The following is a 23,571-nucleotide window of genomic DNA, read 5'->3' as shown; positions in this document are numbered from 1 at the left end:
GTTACATTCCTGATTGTGCCGTCCGTGTGCGTGTATGGGTGGGGGTGGGGTTCTGCGCCGCGGCGTCGGTGTAGCGAACTAATTCAGGTGTACAAGCCTGCGACAGCCTGAATCTATTCCTCTCATAGATGTACCTTCACAATGGTAGCCTTTCTCCATGTTTCTTACCAGAGGCCAATGCAAATTTTTGGGATTGCGTTACATGTACTCGATGAATTTTCCACATGACACGCCTTTGGCGGAAAACAGTACTAGCAGTAGCACACAACAGGATGTCAGCATTGCACATATTCTGTGGGTCATTTTAGGGTGTTCGGCTAACATTGAAATTTTCAGACGGCATTCATCCCATTCATCAGCGCCGGTGACCCTGATTTGGCGACCACGTCGAAGGCGCTGAGGATCCTAGACTCCTGCGGCTCAGACGTGATTGAGCTCGGCGTGCCCTACTCGGATCCATTAGCTGATGGTCCAGTCATTCAGGTACATGTTCCGATTTTTCTTCACGCTTATCAGCTTTAGTAGTACTTGTCATTGGGCTACAAGTGTTTTTGGATTCACAGCCATTTCATTTTCAGGCTGCAGCATCATGTGCGCTTAAGAAGGGCACTAAGCTCGGTTCTGTCTTGGCGATGCTCACGGAGGTTATACGAGAGCTCTCTTGTCCAATAGTTCTCTTCACATACTACAACCCGATTCTAAAGAATGGAGTGCGGAACTTCATGGCTAAGATTAAGCAAGCTGGTGTACATGGTATCTTTTCTTACTACTATATGCTGATTGTGATGTATTTATTTTGCATTTATGCTCTTGTTAGTAGTTGCTGTTGTTGATCTGCTTTTTCTTTCTGAGAAAATTGATTTGCTTGCTATGCTGCAGGTCTTGTCGTACCTGATCTTCCTTTGGAGGAGACAACATTGTTGAGGAGCGAGGCCACTATGCATAACATAGAGCTGGTGAGTCCTTGCTATCATCTTGTCATGTAATGTTCGTGTGAATTTTTTCTTGTATTTGTGTCATTGGCTCCCTACATTGATCATCTTTAGGTCCTAAAATAGATTCTCACTAGAGATTAGACCTATGCATTTTTCAGCAAGTGCTATGGCGATGCTTACATCGAATTATCTAGAACCTGAACAAGGCTGGTCCATGGAATGAGAAGTAAGACCAGGTCAAAAGACCCTCCTGGTGAGGCGATTTTAACTAGGCCACATTTAGAAATTCAGCGCAATCTGGTTTCAGATCCTCTTCTAGTTAGAATATGGGTACCCCTGATTGATGTGGATTTGGCCTGCTGCGGCTCTCGCGACAGTCGCCCCCGCGGGCGACCGGTCGCGCCTCCAGCGCCTCCTCCCCGAGCTCTCCCCCTCCCCTCTCTCATTGCCGCCGTCGCTGGCGGTGGCGGCCACTGGCATTTCCCCTCGCGGGTCGCTCTGACGCGGGGCGGTGCGGTGCTGCGGGGTGCTCCTAGGCGGCGGCGGTCCGGCGCGGCGGCGGTGCTCTCCGGCATGGTGGCGGGGGATCTTCTGGGCGGCGGCGCTGCCGTTGGCGGCGGGGCGGTGCGATCGGGCCCCATCTGGGTCTGGGCGGGCCGGCGGCGGGGAGGGTCGTCGGTGTGGCTTCTGGGAGGCCAGGGAGCAACGATGGGCGGGTGGATGCTGGCGGCGCTGGTGCCGCCCTGCTGCAGCGTGGCCGGCGGGGCTTTACGGGCCCAAATCGGGCCTGGCCGGGCCAGGGGTGGCCTGGTATGCCCTGCTGCGTCCGGACGGCGACCGCGACGGTGCCGGAGACTCGGGCCCCCCGCACGACGGCGGTGGAGGTAGTTCCCTCCCGCGTGGCTCCGGTGCTGCTGCTCCTGTCGCCTCGTGCGTCTCTCTCCATCCTCTTGGCCTCGTGGTGGTGATCTCGGTGAGACGGCGTGGGTGGCGTCAAGACCGCGGTGGCGCATGCTGGTGGGCGGCGAGGTGGCTGGTTGGCTCCGGTCTGGTTGGGCGGTGGGGTTTGGAGTGCGGGAGAAATCCCTTGCCGGCTCTCTTCCGGCTCCGATGCGGTGACACCTGCGGTTGCCACCATCCCTTCTTGGAGGGTGTCGGATGTATCCATCCCCCACTTCCTTTCGCGTGCCGGGGGAAACCCTAGGACACGTCCGGGCAGCAATGTCGTCGACGTCGCATCCCTTGTTGGAGGTGCTGCTTGGTACGTGGCGAGTTGGAGCCTGGGTCTGTGGTGGGTCAATTTCGGAGGGCGCAGCGGCGGCGGGTCATCCGCGCTTTGTCGAGCTGCCGTTGTTGGCATTTCTTTCTTCTTCTTTGTTCTTTGTTCTTTTCTTTGGGCTTGTTGTGCTTCTCGCCCGAGCATTCCTATGTATCGGTGTTGGTTGCTTTGGAATACAAAGCGGGGGGAAACCCTTTTTCGGTAATTTGGGGTAAACCAGGCCAAGTGACCAGTTCAGGCCTGGACAAGTTGATCAGGCTGCACTAGGTGGGCCAGTAGGTGCTCAGGTTTACTTGATATCACCTGGATACACTTTTATCTTATACTCTATGTTAAACTGTATGGTCATGAAATATCCATGCATTGAAGTGCTAAACATGACTGACCTGTTACCTACACTACCTAGTTAGAATGGTATCGCAGTAGAATTTTTTTGTGTATATATCATGGACTTATAACTGAAAAGGTTTTCTTGAGTTTATTCGTTTAACGATTTATATTTTCACTTGGCTGCAGGTGCTACTAACAACACCAACCACACCAACAGAGAGGATGAAGGAAATCACAAAAGCTTCAGAAGGATTCGTTTATCTTGTGAGCGTCAAGACACCTACTATTTGCTCAAAGTTTGTCACTAGATAAACAACATTTCTTGCTTTTATCCCTTGCTTAGTAATAGTTCAAGTTGTGTGGAATATTTATTAACTAGTCTATGTGTTTGCATATTAATGACACACCATATAATTTGTCATCTTGGGCTTATAACTTCCCTGGAATTTGAGCAGAAAAGTATTAAAGGAAGGCAACTATAAGTTTGCAAACTGCAAGCAACATGAAGGGTCACTTTATCTGTTATGTTCACCTCATGTTGTACATCAACCCTGATATTTTTTAAACACTCGATTTGGTAACTAGCTCATAAGTTATGCAGGTGAGTGCTGTCGGAGTTACAGGTGCACGCTCAAATGTAAACTTACGTGTTGAGCATCTTCTTCAGGAGATCAAGCAGGTTTGCGAAACTATAACCCTCTTCTCATTGGTAGCATTTGTGTATAGAAATCTGCTCTAAAGAATGCTTATAGTTAATATAACAGCTTTTTTCCTTGAGTTTTCAGGTTACAGACAAACCTGTGGCTGTTGGCTTTGGCATATCAACTCCAGAGCATGCGAAGCAGGTGAATATAGGCTCTCACAACTTCCCTGTCAAGTGTTTGGTCTATCTTTTGTTGCAAGTTTCGATAGCTTTTCTGTTTGTAATGCAGATCGCGGGCTGGGGAGCGGATGGTGTGATTATTGGCAGTGCGATTGTTAGACAGCTGGGTGAAGCCGCTTCTCCTGAAGAAGGGCTGAGAAGAATAGAAGAGTACGCCAAGAGCATCAAGGCTGCTATTCCATGAGATGGCAGTTCCATCATGAACAAGCCAATTAGTAGATCGTAAGCATGTCGTTTATCATCTGGTAGTCTGCTCGATGGACCTGGAATTTGTAGTTTGTCTAGCATATTTGATTCCAGTGCTCAAAACAATTATAACTTTGTGTGTTATAATCACAATATGAATTAACAAGGTAATCTGGAAATGGTACGAAGCTCGATCGTGAAATACTAATTGTTTATCATTTCTCTTTCGAGGAAAAATATTGTGAGATGCAGTGTTCTTATGGGGAAATATGGAATGTTAGAATTTGGAAGGATTTGTCCTGAGAGGAGCAACATGATAAGTCCATGGTGCATTTATATGGCCCGCTTGAATTTTGCCATCTGAATCCATCATTCTTCTCATTTTCTATGCGCTGAAAATGGCACTGCCCTCAGATTCTTCTTCTTGCCCTCTTCAGGACGGACGCAGGGTCGACCAGGCTAGGCTACAGTCTGGTCCCCACTGTATGGTGTGCTGATAACTTCTTGTTTCAAGCTCGTATTTATTTCGTACTCTTCCTTTTGGAATATGTGTTTTAGTAAACGCGCAGTCAAACATTTTATGCGCCCTTAGATTTTTTTCCAGACAGATGCTTTGGTACAATATAATTCTGGTATGTTTACTGTATCCGAGATGCATATTGGGGCTGTATACTTGTCATGCAGCCGTAGAAATAAAAGGTGAGATTCTTTCTGGCTTGGTTGTCTGGACATGGTCAACATGGAAGAACCAGTCCCTGGTTTATATGTATGATGTCCTTGATTATTATAATATCTAACTGTACCCACTTGTCAGCATTTCATATAAGATTACCCTGGTTTGTGGCACAATTGGAGGATGGATGAGAGTAGCAAGGACAGGAACCATTGACTTTTCAGACCTTTCCCTTTCCTGAACCGAACAGATACATTTATTTTTTCTATGGACCATGACATTGGAAAATATCCAGCTGTTGGTGTAGGTTCTCCAACCAAGGAATGTCTACATGCATCCAAACTTCCAAAAGAATAGTGTGGTCCAGTTTACTCTTGGGCTGTAGTAGTATTGAAAGTTGACTTTTCTTCTCCCGTCTCCCCACACCAACTGAGCACAATCATCTTTCTTCTCCCAATTCTGGCTGAAAGTCAAGGTCACATCCATCTGCTCATCACCATTTATCTTATCTCAGGTTCTTAACTTCTCTTTCTTCACAATTTTTTTCCATTTCTACATAATTTCTTTCCCGTTAACTTCTTTTCTTCTCTGAAATTGAATATCTTGCGATTTGCAGGAATAATACCTCCTCTCAGAATGGGCGCCGAACTAACTGTTACGGGGTGGTTCTTGTCGCCAATCATACGGGAGATGCAGGACACCGCTTTGGCCTACATAAAGGGGCAATTCAGTTGGAAGAAAGATCAGGAGAAGGACCTTGAACGCCTTGACATCACCCTGACAGAGATTCTGACCATTGTGGATGTCATCGAGAAGAGGGAGATAAAGGATGGGAACCAGAGGAGGCTGCTAAGCATACTTAAAGACGCCATTTACGGCGCTGTCGATGTGCTGGACGGCTTCCAGTACATGGTCCTCAAGTCCAAGGTTGATAGCCAGTCTGCGGTGAGTCGTGTCACCTCAACCTGTATTTACTTGGGTAAACGTTTGATAGGTGCCGACGAATTCCGGAGGAAGCTAGCAGATATTTTGGAGAAATTAGGCATTGTCAAGACAACAGCAGATACCCTATTGAAGGTAGTTAATTTTGACAATGCTACTGCAAAGTTATTGCCAGTAACACGGCTGCGTGTAACTTCCCCTTTGAAGGAAAATCACCATTTATATGGTCGAAGAGATGAGCTTCATAAGCTGAGAGATATGTTGTTTGAGATAAGCGACAGTAATGCACCCGGACCCAGTAATGCACCTGTACCCAGTGGCTCAAGCATTGATGTTATATCCATTATAGGTGTTGGTGGGGTTGGCAAGACTAGCCTTGCACGGTTGGCGTTCGGAGATGAACAAGTACGCATGAACTTCGGTCTCAGGATGTGGGTTTCTGTATCTGATACTTATGGTGAGATTAGATTAACAAGGGATATTTTGGAGTCTTTAACTGATGCAAATTATCACACTGTTGCTGAATTTCATGAATTGCAGAATGCTCTTCGTCAAAAGATAGCTGGAAAGAAATTTCTCCTCATACTAGACGATGTTTGGTATGACGAGGACAGAACAAAATGGGAGAATGAATTACTATGGAGCAAAGTGTTGTCTTCTTTGAATACTGGACTGGAAGGGTCGAAGATTTTGGTGACAACTCGAGCTGACAAAGCTTGCAGTATCCTGCATGCTAGGACACCCCCTTTACGTTTGGGAGGATTGGACAGAGATGATTACTGGTTGCTATTCAGAAACCATGCTTTTGGTGAGAAATACCCAGGACAATTTCCAGAACTCAAGGAAGTAGGAATACAAATTTGTCGCAGATTGAATGGTTTGCCTCTAGCAGCAAAGATAATCGGTCGCCTATTGAATGCTGACTTGGATGTCAGACACTGGAAGAAAGTTCTGGATAGTGATATATCTGATGATGTTATGAAGGTTCTAAGGTTGAGTTACCAGCACTTACCTGTCCAATTGAAGCTATGCTTTAGCTTCTGCAGCCTTTTCCCGAAGGACTGGCGTTTTGAACCTCAAAGGCTCACTGAAATGTGGATTGCACAGGGTTTTGTGCAGAGGGAGGATTCATATGACACTGATACAAATATTGAGGATGTGGCAAAGGGCTACTTCAATGAACTTGTGCAAAGATCATTCTTTGAGCGGTCATTGTTGGACCTCCCAACAGAGTATGTCATGCATGATTTGATCAATGACTTGGCTCGGAATGTCTCGAAGGACGAGTATGTCAGGGTTGAAAATGATAAACAAAAGGAGATCCCACCAAACATTCGTCATCTATCAATATCAGCAAATTTGTTAGGCAGCATGAAGAAAACATAGTTGAGAAATTTGCGCACCTTGATTGTTTGGAAGAAAACATGGTCTTGCTTAAAATTGTCCCTTCCAGATGATGTATTCAAGAAGTCCAAGAGCATCCGTGTGCTGGACTTGAGTGGTTGTTGCCTGGATAGGCTGCCGACATCAGTGGAAGTTCTTAAACATCTGCGTTATTTCGCTTTTCGGGTTCCTCAGAGGCCGTGGCAAACATCATTGATTTGGCTTTATCACCTGGAGGTCTTGGTCACAAGAGGGCACTCCTGCCGGGAAAGTGAATGCGCTAACCTTCCTGCAAACATGAAGAGGAACTTGCTCAAATTAAGAAAAGCTTTCCTTCTCAATGTTGGCGGCGCCACGATATCTGGTTTCGGGGGACAAACTCTTCTCCGTGGCCACGGGGAGTTCCATGTCAGGAAGGAGAGTGGCTACAGACTAGGTGAGTTGAAGGAGATGAAAAATATTAGTGGACAGCTAAAAATTAGATCTCTTGAGAATGTTGAACATCAGCAAGAGGCAGCTAATGCCTGCCTAGATCGCAAATAGCAAATCAAATATTTGGAACTTGAGTGGAGCATCCATGCAAGGGCTTTAACTTCTGATATTGACAATGATGTGCTCAGTGCCCTTCGACCTCACCGTGGTCTTGAACGGCTGAAGATCATTGGATATGGAGGAATGAGGTCACCCAGTTGGTTTGAGACAAATTGGCTGACTGCATTGAGTTCTTTAGCTCTTGAGGACTGCATGGGTTGGGTACAGTTGCCCCCTTTTGGTCAGCTTCCTCTGCTCAAGTATCTTGAGCTAAGAGGCATGCATGCTGTCAGAGAGATAGGTCAAGAATTCTATGGGAATGGTGACGTAAAGGGCTTTCCAATTTTGGAAGACATGATATTTGATGGCATGCTGAACTGGGATGGCTGGTCTGGAATCGAAGATGGTTCTTTGTTTCCATGCCTTGAAAGACTACTCGTATCACGGTGTCCAAAGATTCGAGAAATACCAACCTTTAGTGCAACACCAAGAGTTGAAGTCGAAATATCACCTGATTCCCCGCCAGCTTCTTGTTTAATCGAGTCACTAATTGCAACCGCATCAAGGTTGATCTTTCTAGTTAGCTCCTGCAGCTTCTTGAGTGACCTAACCACTGAGCAACTAAACCATGTTGCTGAGTTGAACCTGCAGAACTGTACAGATCCAATGCCAGCTGGTGGATTTCACAGACTTAGCTCCCTTCAGGTGTTCAGGATCAGCAACTGTTCAACGTTATTGTCATCAGTCAGTACAGAAGCAGTTGACACATATTTACTTTCTCCATCTCTTTGCCATATTGAAATAGCTCAAAGCAATGTTCATTGCAGCTTATTACCAAGGTATTTGCAAGGCCTAACTTGCCTCTCGACGTTGGTGCTCAATAGCTGCCATTTGATGACATCATTGTCATTTGCTTCTGAATCCCCCCACCTCGTTGCTCTGGAAAGTATAACCATTAAAGATTGCAATGAGCTAGCTTCATTGGATGGATTTAGAAATCTTAGTGCTCTCCGGAAGTTAGTCGTTGCAGATTGTTACAGTTTCTGCTCCTTGCCGGTTGATTTGAATATAGTGGGATCTCTTGAGAAATTAGTCATATGTGGGTGCCCAATGATGAGGTTTCTCCCCGAAGATGGCCTGCCAGCTTCTGTGCAGACTATTTTGTTATCAAAATGCCATCCAGAGCTTGATACCCAGCTTCAGAGGAAGGAAGGTGCTGAATGGAACAAGATTGTTCATATCCCTGAGAAGAAATTAGAGGTATATACTGTTCGCATTCACTTATATTCGATCTTCATCTTATTACAATTTCTGTGTCCTCTTTTATTTGCACACTTCTACTTGTACTTTGGTGGAGCGTGTACCAATAATTGACAAAGTCAAATCACTTTTCTCATTGCTAGTTTCCAACAAAGTTCAGTTAGTACAATGATATGTGCTTTTACTTATATTTTGCCATCTGCTCAGGTAGGGCTGATTGATTTGTTGACTATATTTCCGGCCAATTCTTCCTGAAGATGTTATTATACTCTCTGACTACAAGGTATGTTTTCCTAAACCAGCATGATGCATTTGGGTTTAGTCGAACCAGATATCACTTCTAGTGTTCTGGTACCTGTGTAAAGCTTTTGCTCTGTTCCAGGATTGCAAACTCTTGGATGGATATTGCCTTTGCAGTTTACCAGCCGCAACTCTACAAGGGGAAAGACAATCTTTCTGTATGTTGGATGTGTTCAGATTTTCATCAGCTGCTTTTTTTTCTGCGGAACAATTTTTAGGTCAGGTTTGTATATTTTTATTTTCCGTAAATGTAGACAGGGTGGACTGAAGTTTGGTCTTTGGTGGCTGAAAAACGAAAACCATGTTCTGAGAAGAATTCTAAAGTAGAACTGGCACTCACTTGCAAATAACTGCCTTCCTGTGCAGCGTGCACTGAACAGTGTTACAATCGAACAAGGCAGCAAAACTACCTTCCCGTGCAGCGTGCACAGTTTTTTTTTTTTTTTTTTGTTAGGGAGCTGGATGACTTGTAACCAAAGGGCCTGGAATTGGTAGTTCATCTAGCGTATTTGAATATTTGATTCTAGCACTTGAACCAACCGGCATATGTTCATGTGTTAGAAACACAAAAAATAATGATTCAAGGCAATTCGGAAATGGTAGGAAGCTTGGTCCCACAAGGCTGATTGAGTGGAGGTGATAAATCCTGATATTTTGTTTCTAGTTCATTCTTTTCTGGGAGGTGGTAGAGCGTTTTCCAGGTTCTGAAATATGAATGCTTCAGTTCTGTCGAATAAATGGACAGAGTATCTGACCGACCTTTCGGAGGAGTTCGTTTTTCATCTCTTTAGGAATAAAAAGTTTGTGAGACGTCGTGCTCTTTTGCTTTCTGAAACATGGAATGCTAGAATTCGGAAGGGCTTATCCTGAGAAGAGGTACAGGATAAGGCCGTGGTGCATTTATATGGCTGGCTTGAATTTTGCCATCTGAATCCCATCATTTCACCTCCTTCTCTATGGCGCTATAAAATGGCATTGCCCTCAGATTGTTCTTCTTGCTTAAGAGTGTGATCTATGAGTCTGGGTTTACAGTGTGATCCCCTCTCCATTGTACCATATGCCGATAGCTTATTTGTTCCTAGTCTCATATTTATTTCGTAAACTTATTTTTGAAATATGCGCTAGTCTTCTCATATTTATTTTGTAACATTTTTTTTTGAAATATGTGACATTTTAGGGGACATGTGGTCAAACTTGTGCTCATCTGTTTTTTCAGGAAAGATCATTTCATGATGCAATAAATAAGTTTACAATGTTTTACTGTGCCTGAGCCGCATGTCGGGTCTGAATGCTTATCATGCAGTTGAGTTGCAGAAATTGAAGGCTGAACTACCTCTCCTTGCACTGAACAATGAGCAGCTTTTGGGTGACATGTAGTTAAATAACAAGCAAAGTAGATAACCACAGCAAAAGTCAATTGCATGTGCAAATACGCATCGTCCATCTTCATCTCTTCCATGTTGAGATGAGATAAACGGAAGAGGAAGAAAAGAATGGTTTTAACACCTGAGTGGGTCAGTACATACATACATACATACATACATACATATAGCATTTCAAGTGAAATTAACACACGTGGTGAAAAAAACTTTCACCAACATCTATAATTCTTTTCCAGAACAAGACACAGATAAGAGTACTAGAAGCATTTTCCAGTTGGTATGTGGCCTTCAGAACTAGCTGGTATTTGGCCTTCAGAACCAACTGGTGTTTGGCCTTGAGGCACAGGGCGCCCTCGGCGTCATTCAGGCCAAGCACCCCCAAGCAATTCTTCCCAACCAGCTGGTGTTTGGCACTACCCTTACACCCCTGCCCACGACCAGGAGTGATCATATCTCGTCGCAGCATCTCCAGCGGGCATTAGTGCATGCATCTCTCCATTGCTTTGCTTCCCCTGAAAAAAGAAGCAGATTCCGAAATCGGCCATGAAAATGATGCTCATGTAAAGATGTTAATGCAACAGTGGATGTCAGGATTATTAATGACTAATAGAACAAGCATCGGCATATCGTGTAAATCACACATAACACGGAGTCATGGCTAACCCAGACCAGGGATGTCTAGAAATCACAACTTCAAAGGACACTTTCAGGCTACTAGAAAAACAACAAATGCAGGTATGACACAATTAATGCACAGAAATATACGAGGACGAAAAGACTAGCGGGGAACTTGCACGTTGCTGTGATGCAGATCAATGCTGATGCTTACACCTGAATTTATAAATTATCCATTCCATGAAAGGGACAGTTTGTCCATACGTTGGATTCTTCAGATTCAGCATACAGGAAAATTTCTTACAGTGAAGAGACGAAAGCAAGACACGCACACAGACTAGCATCGCTCTAGAAAATCCCATGTATGCAGCTACTGTCACTTGAGGTCTAAGGGATATGCGTACCATATATATGCCGAGTGAGCGTTACTTCCGTCTTGAAGCAATAAGCTTGGCAATGAACTCGTTCAGAACAGAGGGATACGTTGTGATTATATGCTCCCAGCCACTTGTTGCCATTACTCTCTTCAAACGTGAGGGAGACTGGACTTGGATAAACTCCAAGCACGCCTCCTTCAATCCGTGGCAGTGGTGCTTCTCAGCTAGAGCAAGGGTGGCTGCCACCGAGTTCACACCTATGCACTCAGATAACCGCTTTTCACATATGAACTTGAGCCGCTGGAGATCATATCGGTCTGCCGCTACCAACAAGTCTTGCAGCCAAATTTCATGCTCTTCTTGTCCTGGTTCCACAGCTTCTGGCATTTCATCATCTACAGCTTCATCTGCTTGTTCTTGCTCCTCAAAATCTATCATGTGATTTTCCTCCATGATGTCCTTGTACATCTCAGGGAATGAGTCTGTGTAGACGAAGCTAAGCAAAGCCCTGAACACTTTTGCTTCCATGTCCTTGATCTGTATGATGCTGGACGTGGCAGTGCCCTCCTTCATGGGGCCAAAGAGTTGTGCCCTGAACACTGTGGATCGGGCTGCGAGCACGCAGCGGTGTGCGGCGAACGTCTCACCGCCGACCTCAAATGCCACATCAGCACCCAACTTATCATCAAGGAGATTGCTGAAATGCTGGTGAATGTCAGGCAGGGTGCCACCGGCATCATCCTTAGTTTTGGGGTCCTTGCAAACCATGATGTCGCACCGGATGGTAAAACAATCAGATATCAGATCCGGGGACTGCTCAAGGGCATCTCTTCTCACAAACTTGCTGATGCCCCACATTGGAACGCTGCTGGAGAAGCTGTAAGTTTTAGTTCCACGAATGTACATTGGCATCTGCTTCTCAACCTGGTTGATGAGACTGAAACTGAACTTGACCTCCACGTCCTCCTCGTCGACATCGGAGTCATAGAGAAGGGTTAGATACACAGAAATGTAGTCGGCGCAGCTCGGGTCCAAGCCGTTGGGGTAGTACTCGAGTAACCAATCGTGGCCTCCTACTACAAAATGACCGGAGGTGATGTTCTCGCCGGTGGGGAAGAACTCTTTGGTACGCGAGTAGCCCTTGACAATGAGCAGGTGGTACCCGGCGTCCACACCGGCGCTGGCGTAGATGCCCGACATTTCGCAATGGCACTGGTTGTGTCCGTCGAGGACAGTTACGCCGGCGAACGACGACATGACGAACCTGCAACGAGGTCACCGAAAATCTATCTACTCAGTCAGCATTCACGCTCCTAAATTTCAGAGTTCGGAGTTGGGATCAATGGGCTGAGGGGCTAACCTGGGATTGCCGCCGCTCAACAGTTGCTGTGCCGCCGACGGCGACGCCGACGCCGCTTCTCCCCGGAATGAGAGTTTGCGGTAGCTGAGGGGCAAACCTGGTCAGGTCTGGCGGCCGCAAGCACCGAACGAAGTCGCCGCCGCAAGAAGATGACGCTCCACCCGCTGCGCCGCCGCTCCACTCCCCGGAGACAGAGTTTGCGCCGGCGGCGGCTCGTCTGCGTGCGACCTGGGCCTGCCTACAGCTAGGGTTAACAACAAACAATTCGCAAGTCATTGGGCTTGAAGGCCCTCAGTCCACGAAATGCAAAGGAGGCCCATCGCTCAGGGGATATTATTTTATTAAGTGTAAATCGAGCTGAATTTTCAAGAAAAAAGAGAGAATATAATCCAGTCAAAAAAATGTGCTATATCCCCCTAGAATTTTCATTTATGGAATGCCAAACAGCACTTGACTGATTTTCTTTTATCACCAAAAGAATGTTTTTCTTAATTGAGATTGAAACTTTCTGCATCTGTATTTACATAAACTCAGGGTTGTTCTTCGCGTTCCTTTTTTCGACACGTTAAGAGCCACTCGGGCGCGATGTGGTCTCTGTGCACCTGGTTAGCAGCAGATGCTAAGGGAGCGGCGTTTTGGCTCCGGGAACATTTACTCCTGGAAAAGTGGTCAAATATTTATTAAAAAAATAAAAAATTGTGGATGTTTGTGGTAGTGTAGCAAGAATGCTTGACAATTTTCACGTGAAACGGAGCAGTATTGTTTCGTCGGTGAAAAAAAAATTAGGGTAACATTGAGAGTTCAAATTTGCCTTTTTACAGATCAAAATGTTTAACATTTTTGCCCAAAACTTTGCAGTTAGCATTTGGATGTGACTATAAATACATAAAATATTTGTTGGGACATTTTTCTAATATTTCAAAATTTAATTTTTCACATGCAGGAGCACGTGCTCACCGGAGCCCAATTGAATCTTCGTAGATGCTACTTACTACTACAATATTAACAACTCCAATATAGAGGATGGAGGTCAAGAAGACACTTGTCCCCAGATTCGAACAACATTTATTGCTTTCATCCCTTAGTTAAGGCATCTCAAAGACGGACATGTAAAGCTTTCGCAATTGTTCGGATCATGCTGTCCGGACTACGGAATCCATCCAACACGGTCTGTATTGGTCCGTGGGGCAGTCCGGACGCCATTTCTCTCGCAAAATGAAGACAAAAGTGGGGGAGCTTTGTGGGAGTCCGCACACGCGAAACGTACGAATCCGACACCCCAGGCCGACCAAAAACCCTTCCAGGACCCTGCGACTCCATCCTCCCCATTCTCTCTCCTTCCTTCTTTCTCTCTTGTCGTCGTCGTCGCTCCACCACCCCGGCCACCACGCCACACCCCTGCCAAAAATATGTGTCACCATCACCTCCGGTGATCCAGCAGGGCTCCCCGTAGCTTCTCCTCCATCTTCGTTCAACCCCTTGTCCTCCGACCGCCCCGCCAGGTACCATCCTCTACCATGCCCGGCAACTGTTCGATGAATCGCCGGAGCTGAAAACAACTGCCCCTTCTTGTTTGTAGCAATGGATTCCTATTTGGAGTACATATACGAGCAGTATGTTGATTCCTCCCACGGCTCATCGGACGACATACTTCGATGAGACGACAATGATGCAGGCGGTCCTTGAAGACGCGAAGCGTCCGGAGGAGCATGTTCTCAATTTCAAGGGCTCGATCAAGGGTCACCGAGTGCTCAACTGCAACAGGGCACGCGAGCATTTGACATTGATGGCCGACTACTTTGCCCCTGATGCACTCTTCGCCGACCATTTTCGTCGACGTTTTTGGATGCGCAAGACCGTCTTCGATCGTTTGTACCATGGCGTCCGGCCCTAGATTACTACTTCATCCTGAAGAAGGACACTGTGGGAATGATTGGCTTCTCTGGTTATCAGAAGTGCATGGCCGCACTAGGGATGCCTGCCTATGGCACAGTCATTGATTCGTGGGACGAGCACCTACGGATGTATGAGAGCACATGCGGAGATGCCATGGTTAGCTTTGCAACTACCATGGTCGAGGTCTTCGGACCTCAGTACTTAAGAGAACCAACTGTGGCAGACACCGAGAGGCTCCTGGCAATCTCAGAAGCAAGAGGGTGGCCAGGTTTGCTTGGGTCTCTTGACTGCATGCATTGGAAATGGAAGAACTGTCCGAAGGCTTTACATGGGCAATATTATGATCATGTTAAGAAGCCCACCATCATTCTTGAAGCACTTGCATCACATCATCTTTGGATTTGGCATGCTTTCTTTGGCATGTCTGAGTCTCACAATGACATCAATATGCTGCAATGATCGTCGTTGTTTGCGAGGCTGGCTGAAGAAAAAGCTCCTCTTTGCCACTATACTATCCATGGACATGAGTACAACATGTGATACTATCTGGTTGACGGTATTTATCCTCGATGGGCTACCTTTACCAGCACCATCTTAAACCCAGTTGGCTAGAAAAAGGCTCACTTTGCCTAAAGACAAGAAGCAGCTAGAAAGGATGTCGAGAGGGCATTTGGAGTTCTTCAGGCCCGTTTTGCAGTTGTCTGTGGACCTGCAAAACAATGAGATCCGGAGACCTTGTGGGAGGTGATGACATGTTGTGTGATCATACACAACATGATCATTGAGGATGAGGGTGACGATGCTGCCGCAACTCTGGAATTCAAGAACATGGGTGATCCTATCCAACTTCCGGACCAGAATCCGGCCACATTTGAGGAGTTTATTCAAATGCATCAACAAATTCGGCATCGACCAACTCACGAGCAGCTCAAGGAGGATCTAATTGAGCATCAATGGGCGATGAAAGGGGACAACAATGTTGGGATTTAAAATATTTAAACTTTTTTACATTTTAACTAGTGATGCATGCGGCTATTTGAACTTCTGTGCCCTTTGCATGCGGCTACTTGATCGTGAGGACTGGGGGAAGGGGGGATAGGAAAGGCCGGATATATGCGACTACGGCTGAATGTCGACCTCTCGCATCCGTGTCCATGAACTAGTCTTCGTGTCCACGGATGGATGCGCGGGATTTTTTGCATGTTGCCATTGGAGATGTCCTCAGTGCCCGTTCATGTGTTCGTCGTTCGTCTTCATTCGTGTGTCTTGAGGTTGGATTCTTTTGATTTACAATCTTCATCTGCGGCGGTTGTTGTTCTGGTGCGTTGGTTTCATGGGGCCTTAGCACGACGACTTCCCGACGGTCTACTACAACAACGTTTGCTCGGCTCCGGCGAGGGAGGGGCGATGACAGCGGCGCGCTTTCGGCTCGCTTCAGGTGCTTGTAGTCGTCGTTAGGTGGTCTACGGATCTGAACGTAATTGTTATTATTTCTAATGTTTGTTGTACTACCATGATTGAAGATGAATAGATTAAAATGTTTTTCCCGTAAAAAAAACAAGAACAGAGGAGTACGCCAAGAGCATAAATGCCGCTGTTCATGAGATGAGCCGTTCCATGGTGAGTAGTACTCCGTAGTTGTCTTTGCTTTCTCTTTTGTGGAAAAAAAGACTCTGAAATGTCGTGTTCTTGTGCAGATTGAAGCTTGGAATTCAGGGATCTTTCAAAAAAAAAAGGAATTCTAGGATTTGCAAGGACTTATCCTGAGAGGAGCTAAGGATAAGCCCGCGGTGCATTTATACGGCTGGCTTGAGTTTCGCCATCTGAGTCCGTTATTCATCAAATTCACTGTATCCGAGCCTCGTATCAGATTGGGGATAGCAGGTTGAGTTTCTTTCTGGGTTTGGCTGTCCGGACGGTCAACACGGAAGAGGTGAAACTTATCTGAATTTGTGGGCGGAGCGGAGCGGAGCGGTGTCACAACTGAACAAGGCAGCAACTGCCTCGATCTCTGTGCACTGAACAATGGGCAGGTTGTAGATTTGGATGGCCTGTAATAATAGTTGAATAACCGAAGTAGATAGCCACGGCAAAAGTCAATTGCCTGCGCAGCTACGCATCGTCCTCGCCCCCTGCCGTCTTCATCTCCCCGCGTTCAACTGAGAAGACAGAATAAAAGAGGAAGAGAAGGATGGTTTTAACACATGAGTTTGACTATTTTCCACTGGATCACTACAAACTTAAACATAGCATTTCATGTGGAATTAAGACAGGTGGTGAAAACACTTTCACGAGCGTCTATATATAATTCAATTCTGGGACAAGATAGGGGTAAAAGTACCAGAGGCAAAAAGTGAAGGGCAAGAGAGATAATGAACGAATCCACTGTCTTCTTTGGCGGTGAATTTGGTTATGTATACCTAGAGGAAGGTGCACAATGGCTTAAACAATGAGCCACACATTGCTTAATTAATAAGCAAGTACAGTAAATCCTAAGTAATTTAGTTAACAAGCAACTAATCATGCCCTTAACACACAGGTCGATTCGCCAGCGTCTTTATCAGCAGAAAGAAATGATTGGCCTTTGCCTTTTTAGTTTGGATGAGAGCTGGAACAAAGGATATCCAATCAACAGCAAAAGGGGGCGTTCAAGAGCGAATCTGTGCTCACCATCATGCTACTTGTCGCATCACATCCACGGTGCAGTGCAGGGATAGGCATGGATCACGTTGCAATCCACCGTGTCACGTCCCCAAGCCACAGGTTGTCGCAATTCGCGCACAGGAGCATATGCTGAAACTTAAACTAGAGGCGCAGATTTCATCCCTGTTCCTAGACACTAGAAAATGTTCTTCCTTCTATTTTTTTGTGGTGTAGGTGTGACAAGTGGGTCTATGTCAGTGTACCTGTCCGATCTCTTTAAAAAGTTGTGCTACAATCCCCGGTTTATACCCTTTTTTAAAGAGTGGTGCAAGCTTTGTTGTTTTTAATTTCTGATATACAAGAAACAGACATGCATAAATTTACATATATACGGTCTGGAAAGACGGTGCAAGTTGCGATGGCTGTTGGTCGTGAGTACAAACTATTCAGAAAACAATTTGGGAAAAAATTCAGAAAAATATAATAGAGGTGTATTTGTAAAATTTAGACCAGCTCGGAATTGTCATATGGACATTTTTTGCGCCGTCTAGCTTGTTTTTGGAGAACCAGTCAGCCACTTAGCCAAGTTTAGGGTGCTAGTTCTTGTATTTAGAATCGGTGTTCTTTAATAAACAGTCAAGTTTTTCTTAAAAAAATACTCCCTCCATCTAAATTTAAACTTTGTACTAAATCAGCGACACTTATTTTAGGAAAGATTGAGTATTAGACAATCAAGGTCAATGGAATGTTCGCAGCAGTGGGTGGCGAGAGAAGCCACACACGACTGTCAATTATATCATGAAGGGCATTTTGCTAGGCAGAACGATTTCTAGATAGTTTCTTCTCACATCATTCTCATAGTTCTCAACAAAGCAAGTAGTCTTATTTGTTGAGGTTTCTAATACTCTCTTAATCATATTGATGTACCGGCGGCCTGATGGCCGATCCTTCGATGAGAGTGGGGAGATAACTATCGATTTGGTGCATTTTGACCTTGACGGTCAAGTTATACCGTACCGGATGATATGCCTTAGAAATCGCCAAGCCAATCTCCAATTAATAATAATATTGCCATAGGCACGATCAATCTAAACAACGAGGTTCGAGTTTCTGGGGACAATCGAAGAACCGATAAGAACTATGATGAATTGCAATCTAAAATCGTGGATGATAAATTAAGCACACGAAAAAGATGAACGAGTTGAAATTCCATTGTGGGTCTAACAAGAAAGTAGGCGTACACATTTCACAGATCCAAATTGTAGCAATAGCTAAACAATAAAATGAAACACACATAAAACCTAAGCTAATGATGTATTATTAGAGGAGCGCGCCGACGTCTCGATGTCCCCTAGCTGATGGAAAACTTGATCAACATCTCATCATGCGGATGCCCACTTCCTTGGTTCCCTTGTTGCTGTAGAAAATGTCCAGCTAGGGGCAACTCTAACGGGGATCACCAATTGGACGACACCAAATGTCTGCAGATATGTCCGGACATGTTCTCGGACAGCAGGTTGGGCGTTGGCTGGCCATCCTATTGTAGTCATCAAATCTGACAATGGATTATAATTGAAAGTGGGCCAGGCGGACTGAGGACAAATCGAGGTGAATGAGACACATGGGCTGTGGAAAGATGTGGCCTGACTAACAGTGGGTCAGACGGACATCTAGACATCATGACTGTCCCAAATCCCATAGTTTGGTGCCTATTTAGGGGTTTTGGACGCCCGGATCGGTCCGGATTAATCTGATGACTTCCGTTGAATGGCTTAAAGTGTTCGGGCCGTTCAGTCTGAACATTTACGGGTGATTTGGTGATCCACATTGGAATTGCCCTAAGCATTCACCGTGTGGCTGCAACATACATAAGCCCACGGTCCACCTCTTTGCATTAATAATTGGCATGCGTGTCTTCTAAATATTTCATCTATACATAATCCTTTCTAGTAGATCCTTCAAATCATCCGTTCCTGAACACAAGAAACTCATGTCAAATCCTATTTACTAAGGAACAAAGTACGTGCCCATTTACTCGCAAAAGAAAGTACTTGCCCATTTAATTGGCACGTACGAGCTCCATCATTGGTACTTGTGAGATCGCGACTTTAGGTGTAGCATGGGGTGTAATTGTGGCAAGATATCCCCACCCCATCCCCTAATCTCATGAATCGAAGTCGTCCTCGACTGTAGCTCATCATTCCCACTAAAATATTGTTTTAAAGCTACAATGTTAAATATGGGACTAATCCCAGATTCTGCAGGAAGATTAAGCTTATATGAATTAGCTTTTTTTGTCACCTTAAACGATTCATCCGCACGAGACATTAATTTTGACTTGTGTAAATCAGTGAAACAATCTTTTTTCAAATGCAACCACACTAAATCACCTGGCTCAAAACACAATATGTTTTCTACCCTGACTACGAGCAAGTTTTACTTGGCAGTCATGTGTTATATATTTTTCTTAGTTGTCTCATGTATCTTTAATACTAACTCAACACATTCTTTATTATCAAGGTCTACTTTCTTCAAAGATGGAATAGGTAATAAATCAATAGGCACACGAGTATAAATCCATAAGCAATCTCATCTAAAAAATGGCATAACTTTGTGGTAGAATGCAAATGATTATAAGCGCACTCTACATTAGGTAGACATTTTTTCTACATCTTTAAATTCTTTTTCAAAATAACTCTAAGCATAATAGACAATGTACAATTAACCACCGCAGTTTGACCATATGTTTGAGGATGACATGCAGTACTAACTAAAACCTTAGTTCCCAATTTTGTCCACAACACCCTCCAAAAGTGGCTAAAAAAATGGTGTCATGATTAGAAACTATTTTGTTTGGCAGAAGATGTGAACAAACTCTAAAGAACAAATCAACAATGTGAGTAGCATCTTCACTTTTATAACAAGATATAAAATGTGCCATCTTAGAGAAACTATCGACAACCACAAATATAGTTTCTGTTATCACAAATATACTATCCAACCCTTGCCTTGTCCTAGGCATTCCTAATACAAAGTCCATGGATATATCTTCCCATGGAGAGCTAGGAACCGTGAGAGGCATATATACAAACCATGTGGATTTAATCATGACTTAGCTTAGCTTTTTGGCATGTCGTGCATTGTGCAACATATCTCTCCAGATCCCTTTTTATTTTTGACCGAAAGAAGTTATCAGCAAGGATGCCTTCCGTCTTCTTGACACCAAAATGTCCCACGAGTTCTCCATGCGCCTCCAGTAATAACAAAAGACAAACAGAGATATATAGGATGCATAGCTTATTAACGCGAAAAAACTGTCATTAACAAAGAACTTACTCCAAGTTCTGTCCTGTCTACAATCGAGTACTATATATTTAAAATTCACATTATTAGCATATTGTTGTTTTATAGTTTCAAGTTCAAAAAGATTGAAATCTAATTGTGATAACATGGTATAACGTCTAGACAATACGTTAGGAATAACATTTTTTTCTCTTCCTTTTGGAAATGAAAGGTTGAGTTTCGAGCTTTGACTCTCTGGTCAACATGGAAGAGATGAAACTTATCTGAATCTGAGGGAGCAGTGTTACAATCGAACAAGGCAGCAACTACCTCTCCATGCACTGAACAATGAGCAGGTTACAGATTTGGATGAGCTGTGGTTAAATAATCAAAGTAGATAGCAACAGATAAAGTCAATTGCCTATGCATACGCATCGTTCACGCGGTGTGCCATGTTCATCTCCTCGCCCTCGTTCAACTGGGAAGAGAGAATGAAAGAGGAAGACACGAATGGTTTTAACATCTGAGTTTGACTTCCCGCTAAAAAGAACACCTGAGTTTGACTGTCTTCAAGTGGATCAGCCCAAAAAAAATATGGCATTTACATGTGAAATTAGCACACGTGGTGAAAAAACGTCAACACCATGTACGTATAATTCTCTTCCAGAACAAGACACGGATAAGAGGACGGTCATATTGGTCTCTTTTTTTTTTGAAAAGAAGAATTACCACCTGTCTCTGCATCAGCATGATGCACACGGTTATCTTTATTAATTATTCATCGGAGTCTGACAAAATGAATATAAGGATCAACCAGAAGCCATCTTCGAGGCGAACAAAGTTGCGACACATACAAGTATACGGATGTGACATGTCCACATAACATACACAATCTAAGCCAGTGGGCTTAATACCATTGGGACTGGGCGTCCCATAACGTGCACCGTCTGCGCATGCTCTAGGATCAGCTGACGTCATCTTCCGTCATCCTGTCTTTAGGATGAATCATTCAAAAGATCCTGCAAGTCCCATCTGCCATCGACATGATCACGACACCAGACAGCGCTACCAGCCTGCGCGCGTCGATCAAACCGCGTCCAACACTGAGACTCCACTGCTCCACGCCGCTGAGACCCACCATCTTCGATGTGATTGATGTAACACCACTCCACCTGTTGGCCTCTCCAGTGAACCACTGCTCCAAGACGATGCCCCCAGAAGGGGGAACGACACCAAAGTCTCCGTCATCATTCGATCGGGAGATCTAGATCTAGGGTTTTCCCCGCAACAACTGCCACCTGGAGGAAGAGGGGCACACCATCTGCAACTGCCGACGTACCCAAGCGGTGCCCACCGCCACATAGCTCTCATGACGATGCCTTCAAGAAGGACAAGGTGCCAAGAGCGTCATCGCCGCCCTAGGGTTTTCACCCGAGAGACCGTGAGGTGGGAGAAGGTGGGGCGGACCCGAACGACGTCTCCAGGAAGAAAATTGGCACCTTCGGGTGTCGTCGCCGTCATGGCCAACAGGAGCCGAGAATTATCCCAATCCGGATCCCCACCCCCCGCACCGTCCCAACCCGATAACCGGCTAGCAGCACGGCCATGCCCTATAAGCGCAACATGGGTTCAAGGAAGGAGTAGCTTGGCGTCGTTGGCCGCCGGGGCAGCAAGCCACGACACCAACCGGCCGGTGAATCGCCGGCTACCCGGTGCAATCCCCGACAGCCCACCCGCCCCACTGCCCCACCAGACAGAGCACCCAACCCAGGGGCCGCTGCCCCTGATCCAGGGCCCTATGCCACATGTCGAGAAGGGTGGCGCCAGCCCTGCCGCGAAGGCCACCGCTAGGATGCGGGCCGGCCGCCACGCCATCATTGTCCATCAGGGCGCCTTGGTCTAGATCGGTGCCTCCACTATCCAGATCGGGATCACACCCTCAAGATGTGGCGTCCCACGCCACCCAAGGACCCGAGAGGGGAGGCAGTACCTCCGTCGCCGCCGTCGGACGCACGGGCATTGCTCGGCACCGACCACCGACGACGCAGAGGGGAGGGAGGGGAGGCTGGGAGGACCGTCGGCTGGGGCCCCTAGGCCGTCCGTGTGAGGGGCGATGGAGAGGAGGGGAGGGGCGGCCTTGGGAGCGCCTTTGTCGATGAAAAGAATATGGTCTTTGCTTTGCCTTTTTGGAGGAGGCTAAGATTTGACAAAGAAAAACGCTAAAGGGAGCATTCAAGAGCGAATCTGTGCTCACCATCATGCAAAGTTGTCACATCCATCCTGAAATACAGGGATAAGCATGGATCACGTTGCAATCCATCGTGTCATGTTGCCAGGCCACAGGTTGTCGCAATTCACCTATAGGACTGAAAGTTCGAAACTAGAGGCCCAGATTTCGCCAGATTTCGTTATGTTTCAGGCCGCTATACTCATCTAATTTTCGTGGCGTAGCTGTGACGAGTGGGTCTACGTCAGTGGCCCTATCCAACCTCTAATAAACTTTGTGCATTCATTGGTTCTCCTTTTTCTTAAAGAGTGGTGCAAGTTTTGTTTTTGGTGGAAAAGGGTGGTGCAAGTTGCCATTGAACTTTGTCCTGAATAAGTAGATGCACTGAAAATGAAATGTATGAAGGACGAGAATAAATCGGTATTCTGAGATACAAGAGATAAACATGCGTAGATTTACATAGATGGTCCGGGATGCTTACTTTTGTTTCCTAAGCTGAGCGCACCAAATACTGTTTCGATATGCCACGTACGCATTTTTCAAAAAGACCACCATGCCCTTTATTATAAAGGGATAGAAAGAGATCTCCACCCTTGATGTGTTTAGAGGGATTGTATCAAAGAAGAAGTGAATATTGAAAAGGACGATGCAAGTTGCTAGATATAAATCACTCATAAAAAATAATTTGCAAAAGAAGCTCAGAAAACATAATAGGGATGTATTGTAAAACATAGACAAGCTCAGAATTGCCATGTGAACAATATTCTTTTTTCACCGGTTATCTTGTTTGGACGGTTATGGTGATGGCCGTGGAATAAATTTGCTAGCCTAGGGTGCTAGTTAAGTTTTGTTTGGAGTCTCCACGTAAAACCAAATGACGTAGGAGTTAGATGAGAATTAGCAAATCCGTCATTAACAACAAAAGGCGAAGATTGTAAGAGGGAATTTACAAAGTAGTTACATGAGTTGCACTAAAGACTTAATCTGATTTGCCATAAAAGGTTTGTGTTGAGCTTTCACTCTTGCCATCTGCACTAACACAAAGGAAAATAATTATTCAACCATATGTGCCCGACGATCCATTTTT

General features: G+C 45.4%; 2 protein-coding genes and 1 pseudogene across 3 annotated transcripts in view; 2 read left to right on the top strand and 1 right to left on the bottom strand.

Annotated features, from left to right (window-relative positions):
- LOC119303554 (tryptophan synthase alpha chain-like) overlaps positions 1-3,840 on the top strand; it is a 4,161-nt gene extending 321 nt beyond the window's left edge. Inside the window, exons 2-8 of the mRNA XM_037580685.1 lie at positions 333-483; positions 579-753; positions 880-956; positions 2,731-2,808; positions 3,146-3,223; positions 3,330-3,389; positions 3,477-3,840. Coding sequence (XP_037436582.1) covers positions 333-483; positions 579-753; positions 880-956; positions 2,731-2,808; positions 3,146-3,223; positions 3,330-3,389; positions 3,477-3,611 — 754 coding nt within the window. The 3' untranslated portion in view covers positions 3,612-3,840. The remainder of the gene's footprint in view (positions 1-332; positions 484-578; positions 754-879; positions 957-2,730; positions 2,809-3,145; positions 3,224-3,329; positions 3,390-3,476) is intronic.
- Positions 3,841-4,710: 870 nt separating this feature from the next.
- LOC119303549 lies at positions 4,711-9,304 on the top strand (annotated as a pseudogene).
- An 806-nt stretch (positions 9,305-10,110) lies between these two features.
- LOC119303551 (BTB/POZ and MATH domain-containing protein 3-like) lies at positions 10,111-12,693 on the bottom strand. 2 transcript variants are annotated; one of them, XM_037580680.1, is made up of 3 exons: positions 12,437-12,693; positions 11,104-12,362; positions 10,111-10,596 (listed from the first exon to the last, which is right to left on the bottom strand). In XM_037580680.1, exon 2 carries the CDS (start codon positions 12,331-12,333, stop codon positions 11,125-11,127), a length of 1,209 nt encoding a protein of 402 aa, XP_037436577.1. In that variant the 5' UTR covers positions 12,334-12,362; positions 12,437-12,693; the 3' UTR covers positions 10,111-10,596; positions 11,104-11,124. The 2 variants fall into 2 exon arrangements, with proteins under 2 accessions (XP_037436577.1, XP_037436578.1); XM_037580681.1 differs by having other exon boundaries at positions 11,104-12,340.
- Between the last annotated feature and the right edge of the window lie 10,878 nt (positions 12,694-23,571).

This window comes from Triticum dicoccoides, chromosome 5A, assembly GCF_002162155.2.
Source record: "Triticum dicoccoides isolate Atlit2015 ecotype Zavitan chromosome 5A, WEW_v2.0, whole genome shotgun sequence".
Classification (NCBI taxonomy): Eukaryota; Viridiplantae; Streptophyta; class Magnoliopsida; order Poales; family Poaceae; genus Triticum; species Triticum dicoccoides.
This window is presented reverse-complemented; position numbering and strand designations above follow the sequence as displayed.